We start from the raw sequence: 26787 nt of genomic DNA, 5'->3' as shown, positions 1-26787 counted from the left end.
TCGGATGGCTGGGACACTCGTGGACATTCCTGGACAGAGAGAAATCTCAGGTAAGTGTGAGGGGGGCTGCTGCACACAGAATGCTTTTTATCTTAATGCCTAGAATGCATTAAGATAAAAAACCGTGTGCCTTTACAACCCCTTTAAGGTTAGGTTAGGATTAGGGATTGAGGTTAGGGTTAGGGGGTTAATATTTTATTGTCTTATTATTATTTACTTATTATATATTTCTGCTAGGGTTAGGGTGTTAATACTACTACTTATAATAACAACAACAAATTATTAAATACATGTAAAATACACAAATAAATAAAAATAATCATAAATAAATACAATAAATGAATACTATGTAATAATAAATAAATACATAATTAACCCCTAACCCTTAAAAATATATTATAATAATAATAATAATAATAAAAACCCTAACACAAAATAAATAAAATATTGTTATTATTAATACATTATTTTTATTAATAAATAATAATAATACATTTTTTGTTAGAGTTTGGCTGTTTAATATTTATATTAATAATGTATTTAAGTGTTGCCTGTGCCCCCTCCCCCCGAAATAGTGAGCACCAGCCTGCATATAAGGAAACTGCCAATAAACTTTAGTGATTGGATGTTGTGCGTATCCCTGTTAGGGACCCCTTCCAGTAAAACTACAATCCTTGGCAACAGAGCTGACCATAGGTATGTATAATCTATACATTTGAGAGCCACACTTGACTGGCAGTTGGGGGGGGGGGGGGGTAAGAAATCTACACTGGAGAGCTATAACACCCTGTACATAAATTAATGGATATGCTATCCTCCCATCACCTATTTTTCATGAAACACAACGGTTCCAGCTGCTTGGATTGGAGATACAATCCTTCAAATTCCCATTTATCCCAGGACTTGTAGTTCCAATAAAAATGAAAAGCCCCTCTGCATTCTTATAAACCACTATAAACCTCATTAGCAAATGTTACCCATCCTGCATTTTTCTAGGCTCATAAAATATCAGCTATGTGATTAAAAACCAAATCAGTTGAATAATCATATAGCATAGAAGTAACACTAATATAAATGCCATATTTGCATTTCTCAATGAGGATTAATTTGTTATCGACCCTGTAATTGTCAGTACTGTAACAAAGGAAACCATTAGCCAAACAGTTTAATAATTTACCGTTTAGTCTAAGGATACTGATGACAGCTACTTTATGTAGGTCTGCTTCTACAGAATACCCTAATAAGATCAATGTAGCTAATTGAATATCACAATTACATGGCCATTTACACGGAACATTAATGTGTACCTTGTTTAACATTTTACTATACTGCATACATTTTCTAATTATGAATGGTGCTTATTTACCTTAAAGGGCTACATCTGTTTATTTTAAAAATGTACACACCATTAATGAGCAAGATAAGTAATGTGTTTAAAAACAAAAATAATTCTGCGCTGGGGAAGATTTTAACACATAAAAGCAGCCTACACCAAAATCTGTGATACCAAATATGTACATAAATAAATGAAATAGCGTGGCGCTAAATTAATACAACATGATAGAAAATATACCATACTGAATGTGCATAAATCTCTCATATAAATTAATGATAACAAGTGCAAAAATTAGAAATGAATGCAAATTTACCTTTCATAAAAAAAAAAAATACACCAGCATAATGAAATCAATATTCAAATTCTATAAACAAATAATTAAGTCCCAATTCATGAATTAAAAAAAAAAGGCTAATTCAAGTGCAACATCCAAAAATATATAAGGTCTATAGTCCCATATCCAAGTGCAAGTGAATGCCGCTCTTATCTAATAAATATAAGCAATCCAAGAAATAGATTGTTGTTACATCCAATGCTAATCACCACAGTGATATCACCTGTGATATAAGACAAGGCTCCTTACCAGATAGTGTGGACCATAATAAATGGTCAACAGTGCATTTAAAAATAACCAGGATGTCTTCCTGTCAGTCCTCATCCCCTTGCTGTGAGCTCTCCCAGCAATGTAATGTAAAGCAAGAAAACGACATCTCATAGTGCAATATGTATCTTTAATAATAGAAGTGCACTTACATATTTTCCACAGTAAAATCGCATTAAAAGATGCACAGAACGGTTTCTCCAAACACCAGTTTTTCGGCAGTCAGAGAGCATAAAGGCGTCACGTGTAGGCCCTGCCCGATGCAAAGAATGGACTGAAAGGGCTTAATGATTTGAGCCTGTCCGCATGGGCATGTGGCTGCCCCCCTTTCCTCATGTGTAGTTTGAAATGAAAAAAAAAAAAAAGAGATAAAAATGGGGTCAGGTGACACTGCAGTACTGCGGGACCATCACATGACCGCCGGGCATGTTCTAGAGCAGGGATTACCAAACTACGGCCCTCCAGCTGTTGTGGAACTACACGTCCCATGAGGCATTGTAAAACTCTGAAATCCACAGACATGACTAAGCATGATGGGAATTGTAGTTTCTGAACAATTGGAGGGCCGTAGTTTGAAGACCCCTGATCTAGAGGGTCACATGACCCATTAGAACATCCCAGAAAGGGGCTCATTATATAAAGCTGGCCCCATGGGAATTTCCTCACCAGTTGGTCAGAGTCAGCAACAAGTTCAGAGGAGCTTTGTCACTAGAACTGCTGCTGACCTGACCATGAAGACTCTTATGAGGCGTGGGCTGGAGCGGGCCGGGAACAGCGGTGGAGAGGAATGCCTGCGGCGGTGCCTAGAGATGGGAGGAATGGAAGAAGGACGGTGAGGGCAAGTACAAGAAGAGGACGGACGGGAGGCATTAGAGTTACCTAGCAGCTGTCCAAGCCAAGGCACCCAGTGACTCGCAGCTCTCAAATCCACAGGCAGAACCAGCATAGCCAGCCAACTCGGCCGCATACCTCTCTGGGGGAAGAAGAAGCCAGTATGGCGCCGCCGGAAGAGGCGGCTACTTCCGAGGTAAATAGAAGAACCAGCCTTAGGGAAAAAAGGAGGAGGAGGAGAACATTATCCCCATCACCGCCCAGGAGCAGAGGGAGGCAGGCAACTAGAGCAGCATCCACTAGGATGGCTGAGGAGGAGGCAACTTCAGCAGGAATAATTATTCAACATACCCCACCCAGTGCTAGTCTGGGTAGGCAAGAAATTCCAGTCAAAGTGAACAAGAAATACCTATTGTGTCCACCGGAGGCTTTAGTGAGCAACACCTGACTAACTCAACACAGGCTAATACACTAGTGACATCTAGCGGTCAGGGTGAGTTATCACAAGTGTTAAATAACATAATGGGATCCATTAACAGGTTAGCTGATAGCATTAATACACCTATTAATGAGAATAGCAATTATGCAAACGTATGGTCTAATGATTCAGTGAATAGATTTGTAAACGTGACAAATGCTAACAGTGCTACATCTTACTTTGCGTCTAATGCAATTTCTAGTAATTCATTGCCAGCTGAACTTAATATTACTAATTCCTCAGTTGCAGAGTCATGTTTGAAAGAAATATTGCTGTGTGAAATTTCACCATTGGGATACCGCCTTTCTGCTCAGGTTAAAGATAAGATATGGAAAGGGCAGTTTGTAGACATTTTGTCATTACTTCCCTCTGCAAAAGAATTTATTAACAGAACGGACAAAAAATCTGACGATAAGCCTGAGGAAGAGAGACGTAGGCATGTGGCCTAATCATTTCAAAATTGGTTGCAGGTTTTTACTATTTATGCTAGCGTTCTAGGGGAAAAACATCCCAAATACTGTACCAGTCTTTTCCAACACCTGGAGCATGTACTGGAAGCCTACAGAAGCTTTGGTGGATTAGGCTGGTACCAGTATGATGAATCTTTTAGGCAAAAATGATCTATTTACCCTTCTTTAAAGTGGGGTAATAAGGATATCGGTCTATGGTTGACCTTAATTTTGCAGCAGGTATTTGTGTATTTCAATTTGCATGTAATATTTTTCTTCAATAAAGCACTCCTGATTGTCAAAAAAAAAAAAAATTTGCAGCAGAAAGTCTTTTATCCTAAACAGCCGTCTTCAGCTACAGTTTCCCCTTATAAAAGGTGTTACTGTTTCGCACACAACGAAAATCGGTGTAAGTGGGGGGGGGGTTCATGCAAATATAACCATGAATGCTCTCACTGCTCAGGACCTCATCCCTTACTTAAATGTTTTAAAAGGAGCGCCAATTTTCATGGTCAAAGAGATAACCTGGCCAAAAACTTACACTCCGGTGAATCTGCCAAGCATACAGCAATGGCTGGAAGTGTACCCAGGATCAGGAGACAGCCAAGTTTTTAACTGATGGCTTTTCTAGGGGTTTCCCTTTACCTGTATTTAAAGGAAATGGATGTGTATTAGTGAACAATTTAAAATCCGTTATGAACTTTTCTCATATTGTCAGGGAAAAATTGCATGGAGAAATTAAGGCAGGGAGAATAGCTGGACCATTTAGTACCCCGCCATTTCCAAATTTCAGAATATCCCCCTTGGGGATTGTTCCCAAAAAGGAGCCAAACTCATTCCGTTTAAACCATAATCTCTCATTCCCTAAGGGTTCATCATTAAATGATGAGATTAATGAATGTCTATCATCTGTCTCTTATTGCACTTTTGAGGATGTCATCTATCATATTAGGAAATTTGGTAAAGCTGCATTACTTGCTAAAGCAGATATTAAATAAGCATTTAGACTACTGCCAATTAACCCGGCTTCATATAAGAGCCCTTGCACACTGGGGCGGTTTGCAGGCGCTATTGCACTAATAATAGCGCCTGCAAACCGCCCCGAAAGTGCCGCTACTTTCATTCCAGTGTGCAAGCCCCGAGGGCTTGCACACTGGAGCGATGCGCTGGCAGGACGCTAAAAAAAGTCCTGCTAGCAGCATCTTCGGAGCGGTGAAGGAGCGGAGTGTATACCGCTCCTTTACCGCTCCTGCCCATTGAAATCAATGGGACGGCGCGGCTATACCGCCGGCAAAGCGCCTCTGCAGAGGCGCTTTGCGGTGGTATTTAACCCTTTCTCGGCCGCTAGCGGGGGGTAAAACCGCCCCGCTAGCGGCCGCATACCGACGGTAAAACGCCGCTAATAATAGCGGCGTTTTACCGCCGACGCCGCCCCCCGCCCCAGTGTGCAAGGGCTCTTATTCATTAGGTATGTTTTTTGAGAATCAATTTTATTACGACATGTGTCTCCCTATGGGGTGTTCAGTCTCATGTCCGTACTTCGAGAAATTTGCTTACCGTATTTATCGGCGTATAACACTCACTTTTTCCCCTTAAAATCAGGGGAAAATCGTGGGTGCATATCATACACCGATCCCCGCTGTCTGTGAGGGGAAGAGGAGTAAGCGCCGCCGATATACACATAGCCGAGTGTACTGCCGAAGCTGCAAGGATGGGCCTGGAAGATGACATTATTAAAAAAACTGGGAAGGTGGGATTCTCACCGATTTCAATTGTATGTCAGACCTGATCTCTCTTTTTAATTTTATAGGTGGTAGAAGATGCATTTGGATCCTGGGTCACTCTTATTTTTTGGGCTAACAAAAGAGCCAGGAAGCGGTGCTATACACCCAATCTATCGTTGGATTATGAGGAATTTAGAGTTCTATAGAAAGGAATTTGTGAGCTTCAATGGATTATTTTATGCTTTTATCTTTCCAAGTTATTGGAAATGTGTCCGGTTCCGGATGTGCTAATCGTTCACCTTGGGGGTAATGACGTGGGTAAACTGAAAACGCTGGATCTGCTGTTCTCAATGAAGCGTGACCTTCATCGATTTAAATTAGCTTCCTCGAATACCGCAATAATTTTTTCCGAAATAGTTTCAAGGCTGTTATGGCTGCAGGATGTCCAATTTAAAAACTTGGAGAAAATTAGGCGTCAGGTAAATAGATGTATGGAAACATTTATGCCACTTATTGGAGGTTTTTCCTAAAGACATAGGGATCTGGAGGGAGGTTTTGCGGGTTTGTATAGGGCAGATGGAGTTCACCTATCTGACAGAGGTTTAGATATTTTTAACGTTGATTTTCAAAATAGCATTGAATTGGTCGTGGTTGTGGGGTAGGCGGGCCTTGTTAATACAAGCCCGGCATTTGGGGGACTTGTGTTTATAAGATATTCTGTATTGCTCGAGTCCTGTAAGACTGAGCTGTTTTTTGTATTTATTATTTGCAAGTTGAGAATTTTTATGAATTAATAAAAATGATTAAAATGATGTTAATGTATTTATTATTACATCAATAAACGTGCCGCGGCCAATTATATGGCAAACAAAGTTGTTGAGTGTCTTTAATTAACCATTTGTCATTACATTCCCATGACGTCTTCAGGGGAATTGGCTCTCTTTCTCACCCAAAGTCTCTCTGAGTCTTTGAATACCGGATCCCATATGAGAACTTACAATGACTTACCAGTCTTGGGAAAACTTTATGTCAGTTTTCCCATTTGTAACCTGAACCCCTCACCCTGCATGGGTGAGAACCCCTGAGTACTCCAAAGCTGTATTTAAATCATCCCCCCTAGAGGGATCACAGCTCAAAGTTTGTGTTTGTTAATTAATAGAGGACCTATAAATAAATCTATGTGTTACTCCATGTTTAAATTTAGGCCGAACACGGCACTTTTCAGCATTCAATAAAACTTTATTGCTTTAAGTAAATCTTATACTGCACTTGCAACAATAAAGTTTTATTAAACAGTAACAAGTGCTGTATGCAGCCAACATTTGTACTTAACCACTTCCCGACCGCCGCACGACTATATACGTCCTAAGTTTGAACGGGGATATCGTTGTTATGGCAGCAGCTAGCTGCCATAACCCCGGTATCCCCGTTTTCGTGCGGCGGCCGGCTTTCAGATAAAAGTGGTCCCTGCGGCGGATTCGCCGCGAGATCACTTTTATCGGTGGCGGGAGAGGGCCCCCCCCCTCCCGCCGCGATCCGGTGCCCTCCGCCGCTTACCGGAGCCGTCGGTAGCGGCGGAGGCGATCGCGTCCTCTTCCGTTGTGTGTCAGGAGACAAGTGAGGCCAAGATGGCGCTCACTCGTCTCCAAGATAATGCTGGGCGGAAGCAACGTCAAAACATCACTTCCGTCCACGCCTCTTAAAAGGCATATTTTTTCAAATGTCATTTTTCTAAATGCATTTTAGTGTAAATATGAGATCTGAGGTCTTTGACCCCAGATCTCATATTTAAGAGGTCCTGCCATGCTTTTTTCTATTACAAGGGATGTTTACATTCCTTGTAATAGGAATAAAAGTGAAACAATTTTTTTTTTTTAAACAGTGTAAAAATAAATAAAATATTTTAAAATAAATAATAAAAATAAAAAAAAATTTTTTTAAAACCCCCCTGTCCCGAAGAGCTCGCGCGCAGAAGCGAACGCATACGCGAGTAGCACCCGCATATGAAAACGGTGGTCAAACCACACATGTGAGGTATCACAGCGACCGGTAGAGCGAGAGCAATAATTCTAGCCCTAGACCTCCTCTGTAGCGCAAAATATGCAACCTGTAGAATTTTTTAAACGTCGCCTATGGAGATTTTTGAGGGTAAAAGTTTGACGCCATTCCACGAGCGGGCGCAATTTTCAAGCATGACATGTTGGGTATCAATTTACTTGGCGTAACATTATATTTCACAATATTAAAAAAAATTGGGCTAACTTTACTGTTGTTTTATTTTTTTATTCAAAAAAGTGAATTTTTTCCAAAAAAAGTGCGCTTATAAGACCGCTGCGCAAATACGGTGCAAAAAAAAGTATTGCAATGACCGCCATTGTATTCTCTAGGGTGTTAGAAGAAAAACCATATATAATGTTTGGGGGTTCTAAGTAATTTTCTAGCAGAAAAACCTGTTTTAAACATGTAAACACCTAAAATCCAAAACGAGGCTGGTCCTTAAGTGGTTAAGTTGGTCTAGCACTCACGGATGCTTGCTGTGGCCCCAAATGACCTGGACTGGGGATTTTCTCAAAGTGAAAAACCTAAGTGAATGGACTTTATAAAATGGATAAGTAAATAAATAGTAAGAGAGTGCTGTGGTATGGGGAGCCTGGGATCACCAACTAAAATGCTAAATGAAAACAGCTTGCTTGGCATAGAAAAACTAAGCAAAACTGTTTAAACTTTTGATACACACAAATAAGCTTTCGATTCACTACCATCACAAGCTTGTCCCACCAAAGGGTTTTTAAAGTTCCTGCCTACTCAGGAGTCCAGAAATGTCCCAGAAGCTCAGCAAACGTGTCTCAGTCATCAGCCAGTCCTGCTCCACTCTACCTTACAGACAACTACTGACTGCTACCTGTTCCTTTTCAGGCCTCTCCCACAGGCGGGTTAACTGTTAGGGCTAGAGTCTCCACAGTCAGGGTTGGAGGCTCTTTCTCACCCAAAGTCTCTCTGAGGCTTTGAATACCGGATCTCATATGAGGACTTACAAGGATTTACCCTTCTTGAGAAAACTGTGGGGGAGATTTACTAAAACTGGAGTGTGCAAAATCTGGTGCAGCTCTGCATAGTAACCCATCAGCTTCTAACTTCAGCTTGTTCAATTAAGCTTTGACAAAAAAAAATAAAAAATAGAAGCTGATTGGTTTCTATGCAGCGCTGAACCCCTGTAAGTCAGTTTTCCCCTTTATAACCTAAACCCCTCACCCAGCATGGGTACTCCAAAACTGTATTTATATCATCCCCTTAGAGGGACCACAGCTCAAAGAGTAGGGATACATCTTCTGTTCAGGACCCATCCCCGTTGTCATATACAGTGCTGAAGTACTTATCTTTCCTGAAGGAAATGTCATTCCTCTGGCTAAAAGTGTATGCATTTGGTGAATGTGTGTGAACACTGCTCTAGATCCAAGTCTCCCACCTCCGTCTCCACTAACATACTAACCAGGTGCTGGCCCTGTCCATTACGGATTCCAATGAGCAAAAATAAATCTGGTTGGTCCAAAGTCCAAAAAACAATTCCACGAACGCAAATAGGGAGGAACAGCATCACCAGCTAACGTGTTTCATACTCACTTAGCACTTAGTCATAGCTCTTAGTGCTAAGTGGGCGCGAAACGTATTAGCTGGTGATGCTGTTCCCCACTATTTGTGATTTTGGAAGTGTTTTTATGGATTTCCTGAAATAAAGGTGGTTTTACTGGACATGCGACCAACCAGATTTATTTTTGCCCATTGTAAGTATTTGGTCTTATGATTTATGCTGAAAAAGATGATCAGCCAGCCTGAACTTGGATTCTTCCCTTTGATAGAGATCACATTACCTAGGCTTTTAACAGCATTTTCTCCATGAAAGCCAAGTACTTCAGCCATTCTTTTACTCTTTATTTATCCATTCTAGCAAAAAACTGTTAAAGCTATAAGCCAATATTTTAATTAAATGCACATGTTGTGAAAACGATGACACAGACGTCAAATCCCACTTTTGGCGCCATGTAGCAGTGGCTTAACACAATTAAATGCTTCCATCGGTGCATTAGTGAGAATAATACCAAGAGACTGGGGCAGATGGAGGCTATAACGAGAGTAAAAAACATTGCAAACACCTACCTTTGTATCATGACACAAAACATTTACCTTATGTCAACTGACATCACTCTAAATGTCAAAAGAAGCGTGAACACTTCTAAACTTTTGGAATTAGGCCACCAAGACATGTGCACTGCCGAAAAATTTGTTTGTTTTCGTTTCATTCATTTTTTGGATCATTCGTTATGATCGAAATTCGTTATTTCAAATAAATTCATAAACATCTGAAATTCTAAAATAAGAATGAAAATCCAACAAGAAGAAACTATTAAATTATTGGTATTGGAATTTCCTTTCAAATTTGTCTTTTATCGAACGTAACAAATACGAATTTATCTGAAGTTAGGCATTACCCAAAATAACGAATGCTGCATCTAAACGAATGGAACGTAACTAATTAATAATACAAAATAATCATTTAAAGAAATCATTATTATTATTATTATTATTATTATTAATTGTTATTAATTTGTTACATTCCATTCGTTTAGATGCGGCATTTGTTATTTTGGATAATTCGTAACTTCGGATAAATTTGTATTCGTTTTGTTCACTAACAGTCAAATTTGAAAGGAAATTCCAATACCTATAACTTTAGGTAAATTAGTTATTATTTTGGATTTTAGAATTTTCGGGTTTTTGAATTTAGGGTTTTTCGGATTTTTGTTCTTTTGAATTTTTGGATTTCAGATTTTCGTTCTTTTGAATTTTCGGATTTTCAAATTTGCAAATTTTCGTAAAAATTTGTTAAACGGGTTTTCGTTAATTTGAATATTTCCAAATTAACAAATTTGTCCATTTTCGTCGAAAAACAAATTTGGAACAAAGCGAATTGCACATGTCTAAACATTATCACAATGTAAGGATAACTGTAATGCCGAGCAAGAAACAGTGATAATGTTCCACTATACCAACACCCCTAATATTGTCTGTCATCTCAGCACACACCTCGCAAAGTACCGTATTTATCGGTGTATAACATTCAACCCAATTTTAAGAGGGAATGTTAAGGAAAAAATGTTTTCATAGCCCCTTTACAGTACACAGCCCCCCTCCCCCTGCACAGTACACAGCCCCCCATCCAGAACACAGCCCTCCATCCAGAACACAGCCCCCCTCCCAAGTACACAGCCCAACACCCAGTACACATCCCCCCATCCAGTACACAGCCCCCCCATCCAGTATACAGCCCCCCTCCCCAGTACACAGCCCCCCATCCAGTATACAGCCCCCATCCCCAGTACACAGCCCCCCATCCAGTATACAGCCCCCATTAAGTACACGGCCCCCATCTATTATACGGCCCCTCTCCCCAGTATACAGCCCCCCATCCAGTATACAGCCCCCCCATCCAGTTTACAGCCCCCTCCCCAGTACACACCCCCCATCCAGTATACAGCCCCTCCCTGCACTCCCAGGAGACCCCCAGGGACAGCACTGCCAGCATACTCCACAGTTAAGAAAAAAAAATCACTGCTAGCCCCCCTTCAACACCGCTCCACCTGTGTAACTCCTATTGTAAAATAAAGCTTCCATATATCTCAATAGCTCCGTTTTTTCCACTGACCTAGTCACATGACTGCTCTCCTCTGACGTTACATAGATGGTCATGTGACCGCTCTACTTCTCCAATCTAAAACTACACTCAGAGGAGGAGGAAAGCAGCCAGAAAAAACTGAGCTATTGAGATATTTACAAGCTTTGTTTTCAATGACACTGACATAGGAGGAGCAGTGTAGGAGAAAGGGCTCAACTTCTCAACTTCAGACTATGCAGGCAGCACTGTCCCAGGGCCAGGAGAGGTGGGGCGGCCGGCCTCACCCCCCCCCCCCATGGGTGGCTCCTGGGGCGGACCGCGAGATCTACGCCCCCTGTGGGTAAAACATGATATCAGCATATAACATGCGGGCACTGTTTACCCTCTGTTTTCAGGGGAAAAAAGTGCGTGTTCTACACCGATAAATATGGTACTTACTTTCCTCAATACAAACTACCTCTCCCTAACTAATTACCGCTTTTACTAGATCACCTACACTCTGACACCCAGACCTGACATATACAGTATATACAACATTTTCAGTACAAGATTTTAACAGAAAATAATTCTATTACCTCCTCTTTGGAAAGTTGCTTATCATTGTTTGTATCAATTTGTTGGAATGCCTCAGTGCTGCGCGGCCCTTTGGTGACTGCATACAGCTCAATTTCAAAGATCAGAGTCGCATTAGGTGGAATTTTGTCTATTAAAGGAACAATACAAAATTAAGCATATTAGGAATATTTTTAAAGATGTATGAAAGAAGACACAATTTCATGTATTATCTTTATCACAGTTTAGTTCACATTTGTATATATACAAAGTTATATGAATATATAAATGCAATACATATAAAAAGGTAAAGCGAATCCCAAAACAAAGCCCGTTGATATCTGTATTAAAAAACTTGACTCTTTATGCCCCACTGCAAATGTGCTACCGGGTGCTACCATCCAAAGAAAAGCTATCTATCCGACTTTTGCACATAGACTTTAATGGACGTTGCCTCCAAGTCGAATCCTCATCTATATTGATGTGATTTGGATCCGACATTACAGGAAGATTACCCTGCGGTGTAGCCCCTCCCTCTCTTCAAAGTCGCATCAAAGTAGTACTTTTGTCGCCAGAAAATCGCCAGCAAGTCGCCTGGCAAATTTGCGACTTTCAGGTCGGAGTAGTGTGAATGAAGCCTAAAGCGGAACTAAAGACTGTAATACTTACCTTTTCTTCAACGGCCTGGCATCCCTCACCAGCATCTTCTATCCAGTTTCTTCTGGTTGACGAGCTGCAAATTTCTGCATTGGTCTGCATAGAATGACGTCACTCCTGTGCATGTGCAGGATTGCAGTCTTCCTGGTGCACAGGCGCCATGTCAGAATGCAAACTAAGCTGCGCAAACGCAGCTCAGTGCATATTCTAAGAGAGACTGCAAGCATGCAGGTTTATTTTATTGCTGAAGAGACATTGGGGGAGATTTACTAAAACACAGAATCTGGTGCAGCTGTGCATAGTAGCCAATCAGATTCTAGATTTTATTGTCAAAGCTTAATTGAACAAGCTGAAGTTTGAAGCGGATTGGTTACTACTCACAGCTGCACCAGATTCTGTGTGTGCCAGTTTTAGTAACTCTCCCCCATTGCTCTTGTGCTATAAAGAGCCTGCCTGCTCGAAATTTTTAAAAGCAGGACTTTAATTCTGCTTTAAGGAAGGTCAAGCAGTTCTCAAATGCACCCAAAGGCAACAACTCCATTCATAAATGGACCTCTGAAGATATAGCAGTATCTTGTGGACCTGACCTGGGCTATTGTGAGTTTATCTTATTGTTTTGGATGTACCTAGTGGCAATTGTTTTGACACATTTTCGTTGGGGGCTGAAGATTCAAGTTTTATAATATACAGTATATATCAATGAACTTTGTGTTGGGTTTTCACTTCACCTTTTTTAGATACGTTTTTTTACATATTTATATAACATTGTATATATATATATATATATATATATATACATATACATTTTCACAGATTTTTATTTTATGTTATCATTGTATATGGAGGTATGGGTTTAGGTTATAGATTCATATATATATATTTTTTAAGCGCTTCCTTATGCATTTTTGGTTCATGTGAAATTGGCTAAATCTCCTCCCCAGTGAGGACAGGAAAGAAGCATCAGCAACTGTATTAAGTCTTCAGAGGCATCACATAAAGGGAGGCTAAAAGAAGATAGTAATGTAGCACACCCCCATAGCCCCTTTTTGTGTAGCACAAATGTAGTGAAACAGCTTGTGACTTCTCTGTGGCCACTGATCCCAGCACCAGGCACTGCCAACCCACCTTGCTGCAGCTGTCTCCTTCACCAACCCTCCTGGCTGTCTCTCAGGAGATCACTAGGGAAAGGCTGAAGACTTAAGCACACTGCTTTCTTCAAGGGAGACTGACTATATGTGGTAGTCTCCCCCCTTTTGTTAGTCCCCACAGTGTTGCTCTACTCACTCTGTCCTCTCTTGCCCCTGTGTCTCCAGGAAAGACTTCCTCCCGTGTGTTATGGCAGGATCCATCCAGCATTCAAGCCCTGGCCCAAGGCAGGACACCCCCCCAGACTAGAGGGCCACCAACAGCCTCCTCAACACTGTATCTCCATCTTCCACCAAACTGCACCTGCTGGTATGGCTCATGTCTATTTATGAAGTGGTCTCAGCCCCCTGACAGCCTACCTCTGAGGATTGGCCAAGGCTCCAAAAATATTCAAGGTAGCTCCTCCCTACCTCCACCCTCTAGTTTTAAACGATTCTTCAACCTTCTAGACCAGGGGGAGGCACCAGAGAGCTGCCTGGATCACCCAGCCCTGAACCTTAGTAAACCCCTGACCCAGATTCAAGAAACTCATTTTACCATGAGCCAGTAACCTGTACTAACTCCCAGCACAAACTAGAGGGTGCTACAGTAACTTTATAAATAGGAGAAAGAAGGTATGTGTAGAGCCATACAGCTGCAGAAAAGCCTACATTTATATTTCCCCTTTGAATGGGAGAGATTGCCCAGCGGTTACGTCAACCAGAAAGCACAGAGCCACTTCTAAAATGGAAACATTAGCACTACTGCTGCTTTATTCAACCTAAAGGAGTAATCTGACACGTGGTATTACAGAAGATGCGTAGGTGATGTTTGACACACCTAACACATTGTACTGACAATATAAAACCTAAAAATATATTTTATTGGTGTATTAAACATTGAATCAGAATCTCAAAACACAAGCATGTCGTGTTCACAAAGAGGAAGATAAGAGGAAGATTAACAAGGTGCAGTGAATGACAAACAATATTTTAGAATGAGAGAAGATAAAATCAACACAGCACAGACATTACAGTACTCAGGCATGGACAGACACTTACATTGACATGCTTTTCTTTTATAGGTTTAGCCAGCCATCGTTCCCAGCATGCAGTACAACTTTTGATAATAGGATAGGGGTGTCTACAGTAGAGGAAGAACAGGCTTATTGTCATGCATGTCCTAAACAGCCTACATAAAAACCATATACTAAAAGCCATAACAAACTAAAACATATATTTAATAATTGCATCTACATTTTAGCTAGGTGACATGCAAGATTCACGTTGTGAGCTGACTAAGTTTATCCTACCAGTAATACTTTTAAAGCCTATTTAAAACCGGGATAAAAAATGTGGAGCTCAGAGAAGGAGAGACAGGGGTCAGCACAAAGCAATACACAGAGTCCAATAAAAACAGTCCACATGCAGTGGATGGATGGCTACCAGCTGATGAGTAGAAGCAACTCTGTGGATGTGGATAGACAGGAAGAAGAGCAGCGCCATCTAAAAGGTAGTGGTTAGATAAAAACAATTTATTCTGAAAGTAAAGCACTCACATAGGGGAGAACTTGTACATTGCATATAAGAAAACCATGCTGCCAAGGAAGCAGTCCCGCTGGGTGGAGCCTCTGTCCGCGTAGAAGAGCCTTAGCCATGCTGGTGGATTTCAGAGCCATTGGGCTCCTTTGGTCTTGGTGAGGACGCTCAGATGATGATGTCAAGTTCTCCCCCATATATGTGCTTTACTGTCAGAATAAATTGTTTTGCCTAACCTTAAGACAGGGCCGCTCTTCTTATATAACATCGGTGCCTGAGCCCATGCAATGTAAATTCCAGAATCTTTCACCCACTCAGGTGCTGCATAAAGCTGCCCTATCATAAAACACAAGTATAGTATATGGGTGTAAGCAAAAAAATAGAAATTAATTTAGTCTAGCATACGTCCCTATGCTATACTGGTGCTTTTGCAAGTACAACCCTTCATGTCTATGTGTGGCTGTATACAGCACCTGGGGTTTCCAGTTGGGGGAAATATACTGGAATTTACATTGCACAGGCTAAGGCGCCTGTGTGCAAGAAGCCCAAGGCTAGATTCACACTTGTGCAGCTTGGTAAGCCATATTTTGTATGGGCACGGCAGCCTGTTCATTTTGAATGAGCTGCTGTGCCACTAGAAAACGGAGGGAAAAGGCACCTTTTCTGAAAACGCAACCTGCACAGAAACCGCAAGTGCAGTGTGGTTCCCAGTGCGAGGAAACCATGCTGCGTTTTCCAGTGCGTGAGGAGTGCCATTAGGATTAATGATATCCCCACACATCTCCTGAGTAGAAAAGCGTGTTTCTGTGCGGGTGGTTGCGGCTGGGGGAGGAGGTGCGGACCTGCATCAGCAACCACCCGCACAAGTGTGAATCTACCCTGGTCCTTTCACACTGGCTTTTCAATCAGGTCCCCCGTCAGTTTTTCAGGCAGATCTGATCAAAGCTCCATGTAAGCCTGTGGGCAGGCGGATGTAAACGGACATGTGAGTCCAACCAGTTCCAGACAAAAAAATAAATAAATGTAACAGGACTGCATCCTTCTCCATTTTTATAGCCCTAAATGTGATAGATCAGAGGTAGCCTGATCTATTTTCATCCAGTCACAGAGCCAACACAGGTCTGCATAAGTCCAAATGCAAAATGCTGAAAAATATGAATGGGTACAGATTTCACAAAAGTGGCGTCTGTCCCTTTTAACTCTAATCCTCTCCAATTTTCAGATTTGTTAACAGATCCTTTGCTGAATGGACCAGAGTACAGCTGTGTGAAAGGACCCTAACAAGAAACCTGAGGATTGTTTGAAAATGATAAGCCCATCACTCTCCAAAAGAGACATTAAAGAGTAACTCCACTTCTGCTGGGAAAAAAAGAAAAAAAAAACATTCCACTGTGGGTGGTTAATATATATGGATTTTTAACAAACTTTGTTACATATTCCTGCCTGTTTCTGTTTTAAAGAAAAATCTGTATGTTCCACCAAGTTTTTGGATGTTGATTCTGAATGGGAGTAATTCATTTTAATCAGCTGGTGCACAGTGGTGATGAGAAAAGTTGTAGGGAGTACCTCACCAAAAACGACAGGATGCACAAAACCTGACTTGTAAGTGCAGAGTTCTTCACACAAGCAGGCAATGACATTTCTGGGAGTGTTCTGTACACCAGCTGTGTATGGAACACCTCCAGGAGCCATAGTGTATTGACTTTATAGAAAATTAGCGATTGCAGTTTGAAAAGGAAAGGTAATTTTTAATTACATTAAATTATAATATGGCTTGCGTAGCAATTGTATATGCTATGTCAATTTTTTTTACTTGCTTAAGGTTGGGTTCACAAATGTGCGAATTGCAGCTTTGGTTTCCCTGCAAAGATAAAAATGATTCATTCAGCGGTTCTTCTCCGTTGTAGCTGCGGATCAGCGGATCAGCTGACCAGGGAGAGGGGGGAAGTGGAGGAGGAGGGGGAGAAAATTTGTGTTCAGAAAGGAACACATCTGCGAATCAGATGCGTCCCATTGAAGATTATGTGCCTGCAATTCGCACCACACTGCCTAGAAAATGCATAGTTTTTCGTGAAATGCGGAGTGCAGATGTAATGCACATATGTGAACCAGACCCATTGAAAAGAACATATTTTCAAATGTTCTGTGAATTCGATGCAGTCTTATCCGCATCCAATTCGCATATGTGTGAACCCAGCCTTATTTTTTTCCACAAAAGTGGAGTTACCCTTTAAAGTCACAGTTACAAATTTACATTTATCATAGTTCCAGTTGTTTGGAATTTACGATTAAAAGTGATCATGCAGGACAAGATAGAGATGGGTGTAGGATGACCTTATACATGGACAGGGACAATCATGCGGACAATTCTAATTAGAAAATGTTTGGGATTTTGTAATGTTTTCACTCTTACACAGAGTTTCTGCAACTGTTATGCCCCGTACACATGATCGGATTTTCCGACTGGAAATGTTCGATGAGAGCTTGTTGTTGGAATGTCCGACCGTGTGTAGGCTCCATCAAACATTTGCTGTCGGAATTTCTGCCAACAAATGTTTGAGAGCAGGTTCTCAAATTTTCCACCAACAAAACTTGTCGGAATATCCGATCGTGTGTACACAAGTCCGTCGCACAAAAGTTCACGCATGCTCTGAATCAAGCAGAAGGAGCCGCACTGGCTATTGAATTTCCTTTTTATAGTCCCGTCGTACGTGTCGTACGTCACTGCGTTCTCATGTTCGGAATTTTGGGCCAACATTTGTGTGACCGTGTGTATGCAATCCAAGTTTGAGCCAACATCCTTCAGAAAAAAATCCACGGTTTTGTTGTCGGAAAATCTGACCGTATGTACGCGGCTTTAGGTTTAAAAGTTGGCTGTATCTCCATTTAAGAAAATGGATCATTTCCTATCCCTGTTCACCCTCCATCTGAAGTGGTGCACAATTTCTCCAACGGAACATAAACTATAATAAAATCCTGACAGGGGTCCTACACTTTCCTAACTGTACGGGAAGATGTGTTTTTCAGATTTCTTCATGTCTTGTTCGATCAGAAGATAATCTTATCCCCTGTACACGCGGTCTGACTTTCTGATGGAAAATGTGCGATCGGAGCTTGTTGTCGGAAATTCCGACCGTGTGTAGGCTCCATCTGACTTTTTCCATCAGAATTTCTGACACACAAAGTTTGAGAGCTGGATCTAAAACAAAATCCATTTGCATAAATTCCGATCGCGTGTAGACAATTCTGATGCACAAAAAGCCACGCATGCTCAGAATCAAGCAGAAGAGCAGCACTGGCTATTGAACTTCATTTTTTCGGCTCATTGTACGTGTTGTACGTCACCGCGTTCTTGACGTTCGGAATTTCCGACCAACTTTGTGCGATCGTGTGTATGCAAGACAAGTTTGAGCCAACATCCACCGGAAAAAATCGATGGATTTTGTTGTCGGAATGTGCAATCGTGTGTACAAGGCATAAGGTCAATCAAAAAGACAAGACGTGAGGAGAATCTCCCAAATGGGAACACAGACCGGTTTAAAAAAAAGTTGATAGAGCTTCTAACTATTTCCCACTTTAGCCAAAACAAAACCATAAAAGCTGCTCTGTACATTACAATGGTAAATTAAAGGTGAAGTATGGCCAAAGCGCAGCAACAAACTCTGGCTCTCTGCATCTCCCATTATTTTAAAGGTGCCCACAAACTATAGATATCAGTTACTCAGTCCAACTCTGCAGTTATCTTATGTCTATGGTTGCCTTCCAGACACTTTTGGCTGAACGCCTGTGGGTGAAATAATGATCAAACATATTAGGATATCTTGTCTGATTCTCCACAATAGTGAGTGGAGTGTTCAGTTGGGGCCCAAGTAATGTACTTGGCCTAAAGCTGAATACACAGCAGCAGAGGGAGGTACAGGAAGTACAGAAAGACAGAAAGTACAGAAAGAACCCTTATAGGAAGTCATAGGTAACTGGCAGGAGCTGTAATACACCAGCCATCAACCATGACTGTCATAATTGTAAGTAGACAACCTTTAATTAAAAAAAAAATTTTTACTATTTTGAGTAAGGTGTTTACATTTATCTTCAGTTTGCTAAAAATTTTAAACAAAAAAAAGACTTGATTACCATAGCCTTGCTTTCCGTAGGCTAGAGAAGGAGGAATGACCACTTTCCTTTTTTCTCCAGGGCACATGTCCATCAATGCAATATCGAGGCCCTTAATCACTTGTCCAACTCCAACAACAAACCATTTGGGGTGACCATCTTTTTCAGAGCGACTATACACAAGAGACTGGTTATTAGTAAGTCAGTATATATTTGCTACACATGAAAAGAAGAAAGATTAAAGCATGCCTGCATTTTACAAAACAAAACGTGCTACAAATATGGAATGATAATATAGGAGGGAACCTATTGGTATTTGCATAAAGGAGATGCCTGTAAACCGCTTAGACACCACAAGATACCCATATTCATTTGACACAATTGTCTACTGTCTACTTCAGCATTTCTCAGCCTTAAAATAATTTCAAAGACTCAGGGAACACCTGCTGAAAAAGATTACATATACAGGTCATGGTATAAAGGCATGATCAACAGGTTGTAGAACAAAATAAAATAATAAAGAAAATAGCCTAATCAGAGTATCTGACACCCACAGCAGATTATTTTACAACACTCCTGTAAGCATAGAACATAGAATGAGTCAGAAAACTGGGAAACTTGTAGTGTCCCCTTAAAGCCGAACTCCAGCTTTCTGCCACTTTAACATTGTGGGGTTGATTTACTAAAACTGGGGAGTGCAAAATCTGGTGAAGCTGTGCATGGTAGCCAATCAGCTTGCAGGTTTTTTTTTTTGTCAAAGCTTCATTCAATAAGGTGAAGTTAGAAGCTGATTGACTACCATGCACAGCTGCACCAGATTTTGCACTCTCCAGTTTTAGTAAATCAACCCCTGCGTCTTTGGACTAAGCTGGTTCAAACAAACTATTACCTTCACTAACAGATACGCCCACTGTGAACGCTGTATAATCTGTATGTAGCATGAGCTACACAAGGCATACAGGGTTGAGACTAAAGGCCCGTACACACGATCAGATTTTTCGACGGGAAATGTTCGATGTCAGGCTGTTGGCGGAAAATCCGACCGCGTGTATGCTCCATCGGACAATTGTTGTTGGGCTTTCCGCTAACAAATGTTGGCTAGCAGGTTTTCAAATTTTCCGCCAACAAATGTGTGTTGTGAAAGAAGCCCTTTGAGTTGAGGTTTTGTCTTAAGCTGGCCACAAATGGACCAATACTCAGCTGGTTCAGCATCAACCAGCTAAATTTCAATCCATGTATGGGCAACCAGGTTGTACACAAACCAATCGATTTGTGTGCGTCCAGCCTGTTGGGTTTTTCCTGAATGATTAGTGCCGCCAGCTATAGCCAGCAATGCTCCCCGCTAGCAGAAAATAGAAAAAGTAAATATAGGAAAGAAAATTGCATACTATATGGTCTGCCTTAGGGTTACTTGTCAACTTTCTCCTGTCACACACTCACTATAAAGCTGGGGTCTGCACCATTTCAGGGATAGGGCAAGAGGACTAGATTATAGACAACGGCAAAAATAAAAAAAAAAGACTTTTACAATGCATACAAGTGCAGGTACGGGTCTCTCCAAAAGGACTATATGTTTTTAACCCTTGTAAGATGTGCCTGTAGTAAAGCTGCCACTGGTTTATCATTGTTACGTTGGCTATTTGCACAGTAAAGTGCCGATCCTTCATTCTGCAATCTAGCCTGGACCGTTGTTATTTATGAAGAGGGGAAGTTACTCTTGAACATGAATCTGTATGAAGAGGGACAGGAACTTGTGCTGGCTAGAGAGGGAGAGCGCAATAGTGGGGATTGTATGCTGGTTAGACCAGATTGGGCCTTGCGTATAATTTCCAAGGGGGTCTGGGATTTTAGCTTTCCCCTACTCTCCTAAAAATAGCATTTTTATCACTGTTTTACTGTTTGTTTATCTGGTAGACAGCTCCCCTCACTTCCGGTTGATAAAATGTTTTTCAGCAGGACAGGAAGTCAGGTTACATCTTTGTAATAGAGTTAAAAGGTGACAATGGGGAGTTCTAACCCTCTCCATTGTGCTCAAGACTAAGGCTAGCTTCACACTGAAATCGGATGCGGGTCACAGCACGGGTTTGGTGTGTCCCTGTTCTTCGTTTTTCAGGGACGAATCAGGCCCAAATGTTTGTTTGAATTCAGACCTGAAACGGACCAGAAGACACACAGGAACCTTGTGCAATCCGCTCCGCAGCCGCCCCGAGATGTGTGAACCGGCTCCATTGAGAGTCGGTCACAATCTCCTGTCATGTGAATTGGATGCGGAGAAACCCACATCCCATTCGCATAAGTGTATCCCAGCCTAAAAAAAAAATGGTTATATATAATTTCTTTATATATATTGTATGTGTGTATATCTGTTACATACCTGGCCTCACATGCTGCACACTAAGATCAGAGGAAGATAGGACTTGTAGACACCAGAACAAAATGCATTGGTGTCCATTGTGTTGTCTTCCATGGATTTGTGCTTTGAATTTCAGCAGCAAAACTGCACCCCCCAAGATATGTAAGCATTATGTGTAAGCAACCCCCCCCCAAAAAAAAAAAAAAAAAAATTAGCACTGGTTTCATCACAAAAAGGTTTTCTTCTGCCCTGGAAGAAGTCCTTTTTGTGATGGAACCGGTTAGGTTAGGAACTGTTTCCTGTTATCGCATTTGTTTGCACAGGATATCTTAAGGCGGCCACCTATATTGTACACAACACTGGTTTTACCTGTACTAATGTAAATGCAATACTTTATATTAAACAAACCTTTTGGGATTTTACACTATCTGGCATCTCTTTCATTTTATGATCAATCTGATCGTGGGGTGGGTGGAGCTTGATTTGAATATCCTGCTTGTGCCCTGTTTGATCTGAGGACACATCTCCAGCTAATGACCCCTGCAAAGATTGTAACATCAAGCATGTTTGACCCTTCATAATAAAGGGTCCAGGCTCTCTGGTAAGAGTCTATATTGCCTGTGATGACGGTGTACGCACGAGGTGGAGGTTTTTTTGGATTCAACTACTTATCACAGATTTGTGTTTTCTACAGCTGGATTTTAATAACCCAATATGAGATTTTTGTTTAGAGCGTCATTTTTACTACATGTTGTTTATTGTAATTATATCTCACTTTTGTAGCGCCACTGGACAATTTACACTGTAATGGTGATGGTTGACATTATTTATGTTTTTACACATGCGCGGTATTCTTCCTTTATATAATTTAAGATATATAACCTAATTAATTCCACATAGTACATAAGTGGTACTGGGTGTGGTCAAACTTCTCTAACAGTGGAAGGGTCATAAAAGGGCCTTAATTACCAGGATTGCATTACGTGCAGAGTTGGGGGGGAGGGGGTGGCTGTTACACGCAGAGTGCAGAGTTTAGGGGTGCGCTACATACATAGTACATAGTGCAGAGTTCAGGGGTGTGCTACATACATAGTACATAGTGCAGAGTTCAGGGGTGTGCTACATACATAGTACATAGTGCAGAGTTCAGGGGTGTGCTGCACACAGAGTGCAAAGTTCAACCTTCTTCCACAGCTGCTTACCTCTGCATCCCCTATCCACATCTCAATTGCACCCCTCTTTGGCTCTGACCTCTGTGTGCAACCCCCTTTCCACTACCCCCATCTTCTCCATCCCTCCCTCCTTAAAAGCTCCTTACAAGCTGTCACTTGTAAACACAGAAGCTGGACTTCTGTGTTTCCAAGTGATAGTGGTGAGCAGAGGGACTGAGCCAGAGGTGGTGGAACTGAGTTCCACCAAGTTCCAGCTGAGAAAAGCCCTGTGTGTGTGTGTGTGTATATATATATATATATATATATATATATATATATATATATATATTTACACACACACATCGGGTAAAATAAGTATTTAACACGTTAGATCCTTCAAGACTTGAAGACTCTTTGTGTGGAAGAATGGGCTAAAATCACACCTGAGCAATGCACGTGACTAGTTTCTCCATACAGGAAACGTCTTGAAGCTGTCATTACCAACAAAGGATTTTGTACCAAGTATTAAATAGATTTCAGTTGGTGTGTTCAATACTTTTTCCCTGTGGCATTCCATTTTATTACACATAACTTCATTTCTAAACTTATTTATTTTGGTTTCTTTGTATGTATGGATTGCATGAGTTGTTACCAACGTGGTGAAAATTTCATGTCAATAGCACCTTTGTAAATATATTTACCTAGAACAGGGGTATGCAATTAGCGGACCTCCAGCTGTTGCAAAACTACAAGTCCCATCATGCCTCTGCCTCTGGTCGTCATGCTTTTGGCTGTCAGAGTCTTGCTATGCCTCATGGGACTAGTAGTTCTGCAACAGCAGGAGGTCCGCTAATTGCATATCTCTGACCTAGAAGAATGGTGACATGTTCGATACTTATTTTACCCGCTGTGTGTGTGTATATGTATATATATATATATATATATATATATATATATATATATATATACATATACAGTGGTGACGGAAAGTATTCAGACCCCCTTAAATTTTTCACTCTTTGTTATAGTGCAGCCATTTGCTAAAATCATTTAAGTTCATTTTTTTCCTCATTAATGTACACACAGCACCCCATATTGACAGAAAAACACAGAATTGTTGACATTTTTGCAGATTTATTAAAAAAGAAAAACTGAAATATCACATGGTCCTAAGTATTCAGACCCTTTGCTGTGACACTCATATATTTAACTCAGGTGCTGTCCATTTCTTCTGATCATCCTTGAGATGGTTCTACACCTTCATTTGAGTCCAGCTGTATTTGATTATACTGATTGGACTTGAATAGGAAAGCCACACACCTGTCTATATAAGACCTTACAGCTCACAGTGCATGTCAGAGCAAATGAGAATCATGAGGTCAAAGGAACTGCCTGAAGAGCTCAGAGACAGAATTGTGTCAAGGCACAGATCTGGCCAAGGATACAAAAAAAATTCTGCTGCACTTAAGGCTCCTAAGAGCACAGTGGCCTCCATAATCCTTAAATGGAAGACGTTTGGGATGACCAGAACCCTTCCTAGAGCTGACCGTCCGCCCAAACTGAACTGGGGAGAAGAGCCTTGGTTAGAGAGGTAAAGAAGAACCCAAAGATTACTGTGGCTGAGCTCCAGAGATGCAGTCGGGAGATGGGAGAAAGTTGTAGAAAGTCAACCATCACTGCAGCCCTCCACCAGTCAGGGCTTTATGGCAGAGTGGCCCGACGGAAGCCTCTCCTCAGTGCAAGACACATGAAAGCCCGCATGGCATTTGCTAAAAAACACCTGAAGGATGCCAAGATGGTGAGAAATAAGATTCCCTGGTCTGATGAGACCAAGATAGAACTTTTTAATTCTAAGTGGTATGTGTGGAGAAAACCAGGCACTGCTCATCACCTGTCCAATACAGTCCCAACAGTGAAGCATGGTGGTGGCAGCACCATTCTGTGGGGGTATTTTTCAGCTGCAGGGACAGGACGACTGGTTGCAATCGAGGAAAAGATGAATGCGGCCAAGTGCAGGGATATCCTGGATGAAAACCTTTTCCAGAGTGCTCAGGACCTCAAACTGGGCCGAAGGTTTACCTTCCAACAAGACAATGACCCTAAGCACACGGCTAAAATAACGAAGGAGTGGCTTCACAACAACTCCGTGACTGTTCTTGAATGGCCCGGCCAGAGCCCAGACTTTGAGCATCTCTGGAGAGACCTAAAAATGGCTGTCCACCAACATTTACCATCCAATCTGACAGAACTGGAGAGGATCTGCAAGGAGGAATGGCAGAGGACCCCTAAATCCAGGTGTGAAAAACTTGTTGCATCTTTCCCAAAAAGACTCATGGCTGTATTAGATCAAAAGGGGGCTTCTACTAAATACTGAGCAAAGGGTCTGAATACTTAGGATCATGTGATATTTCAGTTTTTCTTTTTTAATAAATCTGCAAAAATGTCAACAATTCTGTGTTTTTCTGTCAATATGGGGTGCTGTGTGCACATTAATGGGGAAAAAAAATGAACTTAAATGATTTTAGCAAATGGCTGCAATATAACAAAGAGTGAAAAATTTAAGGGGGTCCGAATACTTTCCGTCCCCACTATAAATATATATATATATATATATATATATATATATATATATATATATATATATATATATATATATATATATATATTTGAAATATATTATTTATTCTTATACTTAGCTGTGACATCACCAATGGACAAATACTTACTCATCAAACCTACAGCTGTATTTTAAAGGAAGATACACATACGTATACATCTTGGACATGTTACAACCAGAATACATAAGTATGAACCTGAAAAGCGTTAAAGAAAAATTAACAGCACATTCCTCTATCTTAAAAAAAAAGCATTACTACTTTGTCACTTACCTGCAGTAGAATTTGGACATGTCTTTAGCTAAATAGCCATCATAATGTGCATTAACCAGATCTCCTCTTTTACTTTTCTGTGTGCAGACACTTGGGACGTGTACAACTTCCATTTTGACTTTTTCTTCTTCAATCTCTGTTTTTTCACAGCGAATTAGGAGGCTAAAAGCCTGCAAAAGGAAAATATATCTAAGAGAGAAAGGCATTGTTGTCACTTTGAATTGTTTCTGCCAGAAAACAAAAAGCGCCCAAAGCCCTGATCTTTTCACTTCTGGTGCTATACACGTGGCACTCAGCAAAAGAAACACTCCAGATAGTTTTGTCTTCAAAGAGAGAGAGCTGTGTCAGCTGGGATCTTGGTATTTGTATGATGCTGTGTGATTGGCTATCTGGGAAATGGAACTCAGCCTCCTCTTTGGCAAACTCTTTTTTTTTTCGCTTCCTATGTGAAAACATTGAAGACACAAGTTCCAAACTTGCAGAGAACTGCTGCTGGGTCAGATTACTAACCTAGGGCATCTGTAATTCATTCTAGGTGGAATGCACCGTCATTTAACCCCATTTGCTTCCAGATTGGCCGCAATATCTTGCTTCAGCTGCTTACAAGGCTATGCAATTATGATGCAACAGATGCTGTTATATATTTATTAGAGCTGCATGATTCTGGATAAAACGAGAATCACAATTGTTGCTTAGAGCCCTTTCACACTGGGGCGTTGGGGGCGTCGGCGGTAAAGCGCGACGCTTAATCGTCGTTTTAGCTGCCCTTTTCAGCCGCTAATGGGGCATTTTTACCCCTGCTAGCGGCCGAAAAAGGGTTAAAAGTGCCCGCAAAGCGCCACACATTGATTTCAATGGGCAGGGGCGCTTTAGGAGTGGTGTATAACCAACTTTTTTTACGTCCTGCCAGCGCACCGCTCCAGTGTGAAAGCTCTCGGGCTTTCACATTGGAGTGACGGGAGAGGCGCTTTGCAGGCTCTATTATTAGCACTATAGCGCGTGTAAAGTGCCTCAGTGTGAAAGGGGTCTAATGCCGCGTACACACGATCGGATTTTCCGATGGGAAATGTTGGATGTGAGCTTGTTGGTGGTAAGTCCGACCGTGTGTATGCTCCATCGGACATTTGTTGTCGGACTTTCCGCCAACAAATGTTGGCTAGCATGTCTTCAAATTTTCCGATAACAAATGTGTGTTGTCGGATTTTCCGATCGTGTGTACACAAGTCCGTCGGACAAAAGTCCAAAGTACAAACACGCATGCTTGGAAGAAGAAGTGGTCGGTCTTGTAAACTAGCGTTTGTAATGGAGAATTCACATTTGTGA

General features: G+C 41.2%; 1 protein-coding gene across 1 annotated transcript in view; it reads right to left on the bottom strand.

The window, feature by feature from the left end:
- Positions 1–25823, bottom strand: part of FKBP7 (FKBP prolyl isomerase 7) — a 30606-nt gene extending 4783 nt beyond the window's left edge. The window contains exons 1-3 of the mRNA XM_073633819.1: positions 25465–25823; positions 19094–19245; positions 11666–11793 (exon numbers count right to left, since the gene is read on the bottom strand). Of these exons, the coding sequence (XP_073489920.1) occupies positions 11666–11793; positions 19094–19245; positions 25465–25670 (486 nt within the window). The 5' untranslated portion in view covers positions 25671–25823. The remainder of the gene's footprint in view (positions 1–11665; positions 11794–19093; positions 19246–25464) is intronic.
- Positions 25824–26787: the final 964 nt, after the last annotated feature.

Source organism: Aquarana catesbeiana, linkage group LG06 (assembly GCF_042186555.1).
Source record: "Aquarana catesbeiana isolate 2022-GZ linkage group LG06, ASM4218655v1, whole genome shotgun sequence".
Classification (NCBI taxonomy): Eukaryota; Metazoa; Chordata; class Amphibia; order Anura; family Ranidae; genus Aquarana; species Aquarana catesbeiana.
The sequence above is the reverse complement of the archived record's forward strand: the minus strand, read 5'-3'. Positions and strand labels throughout refer to the sequence as shown.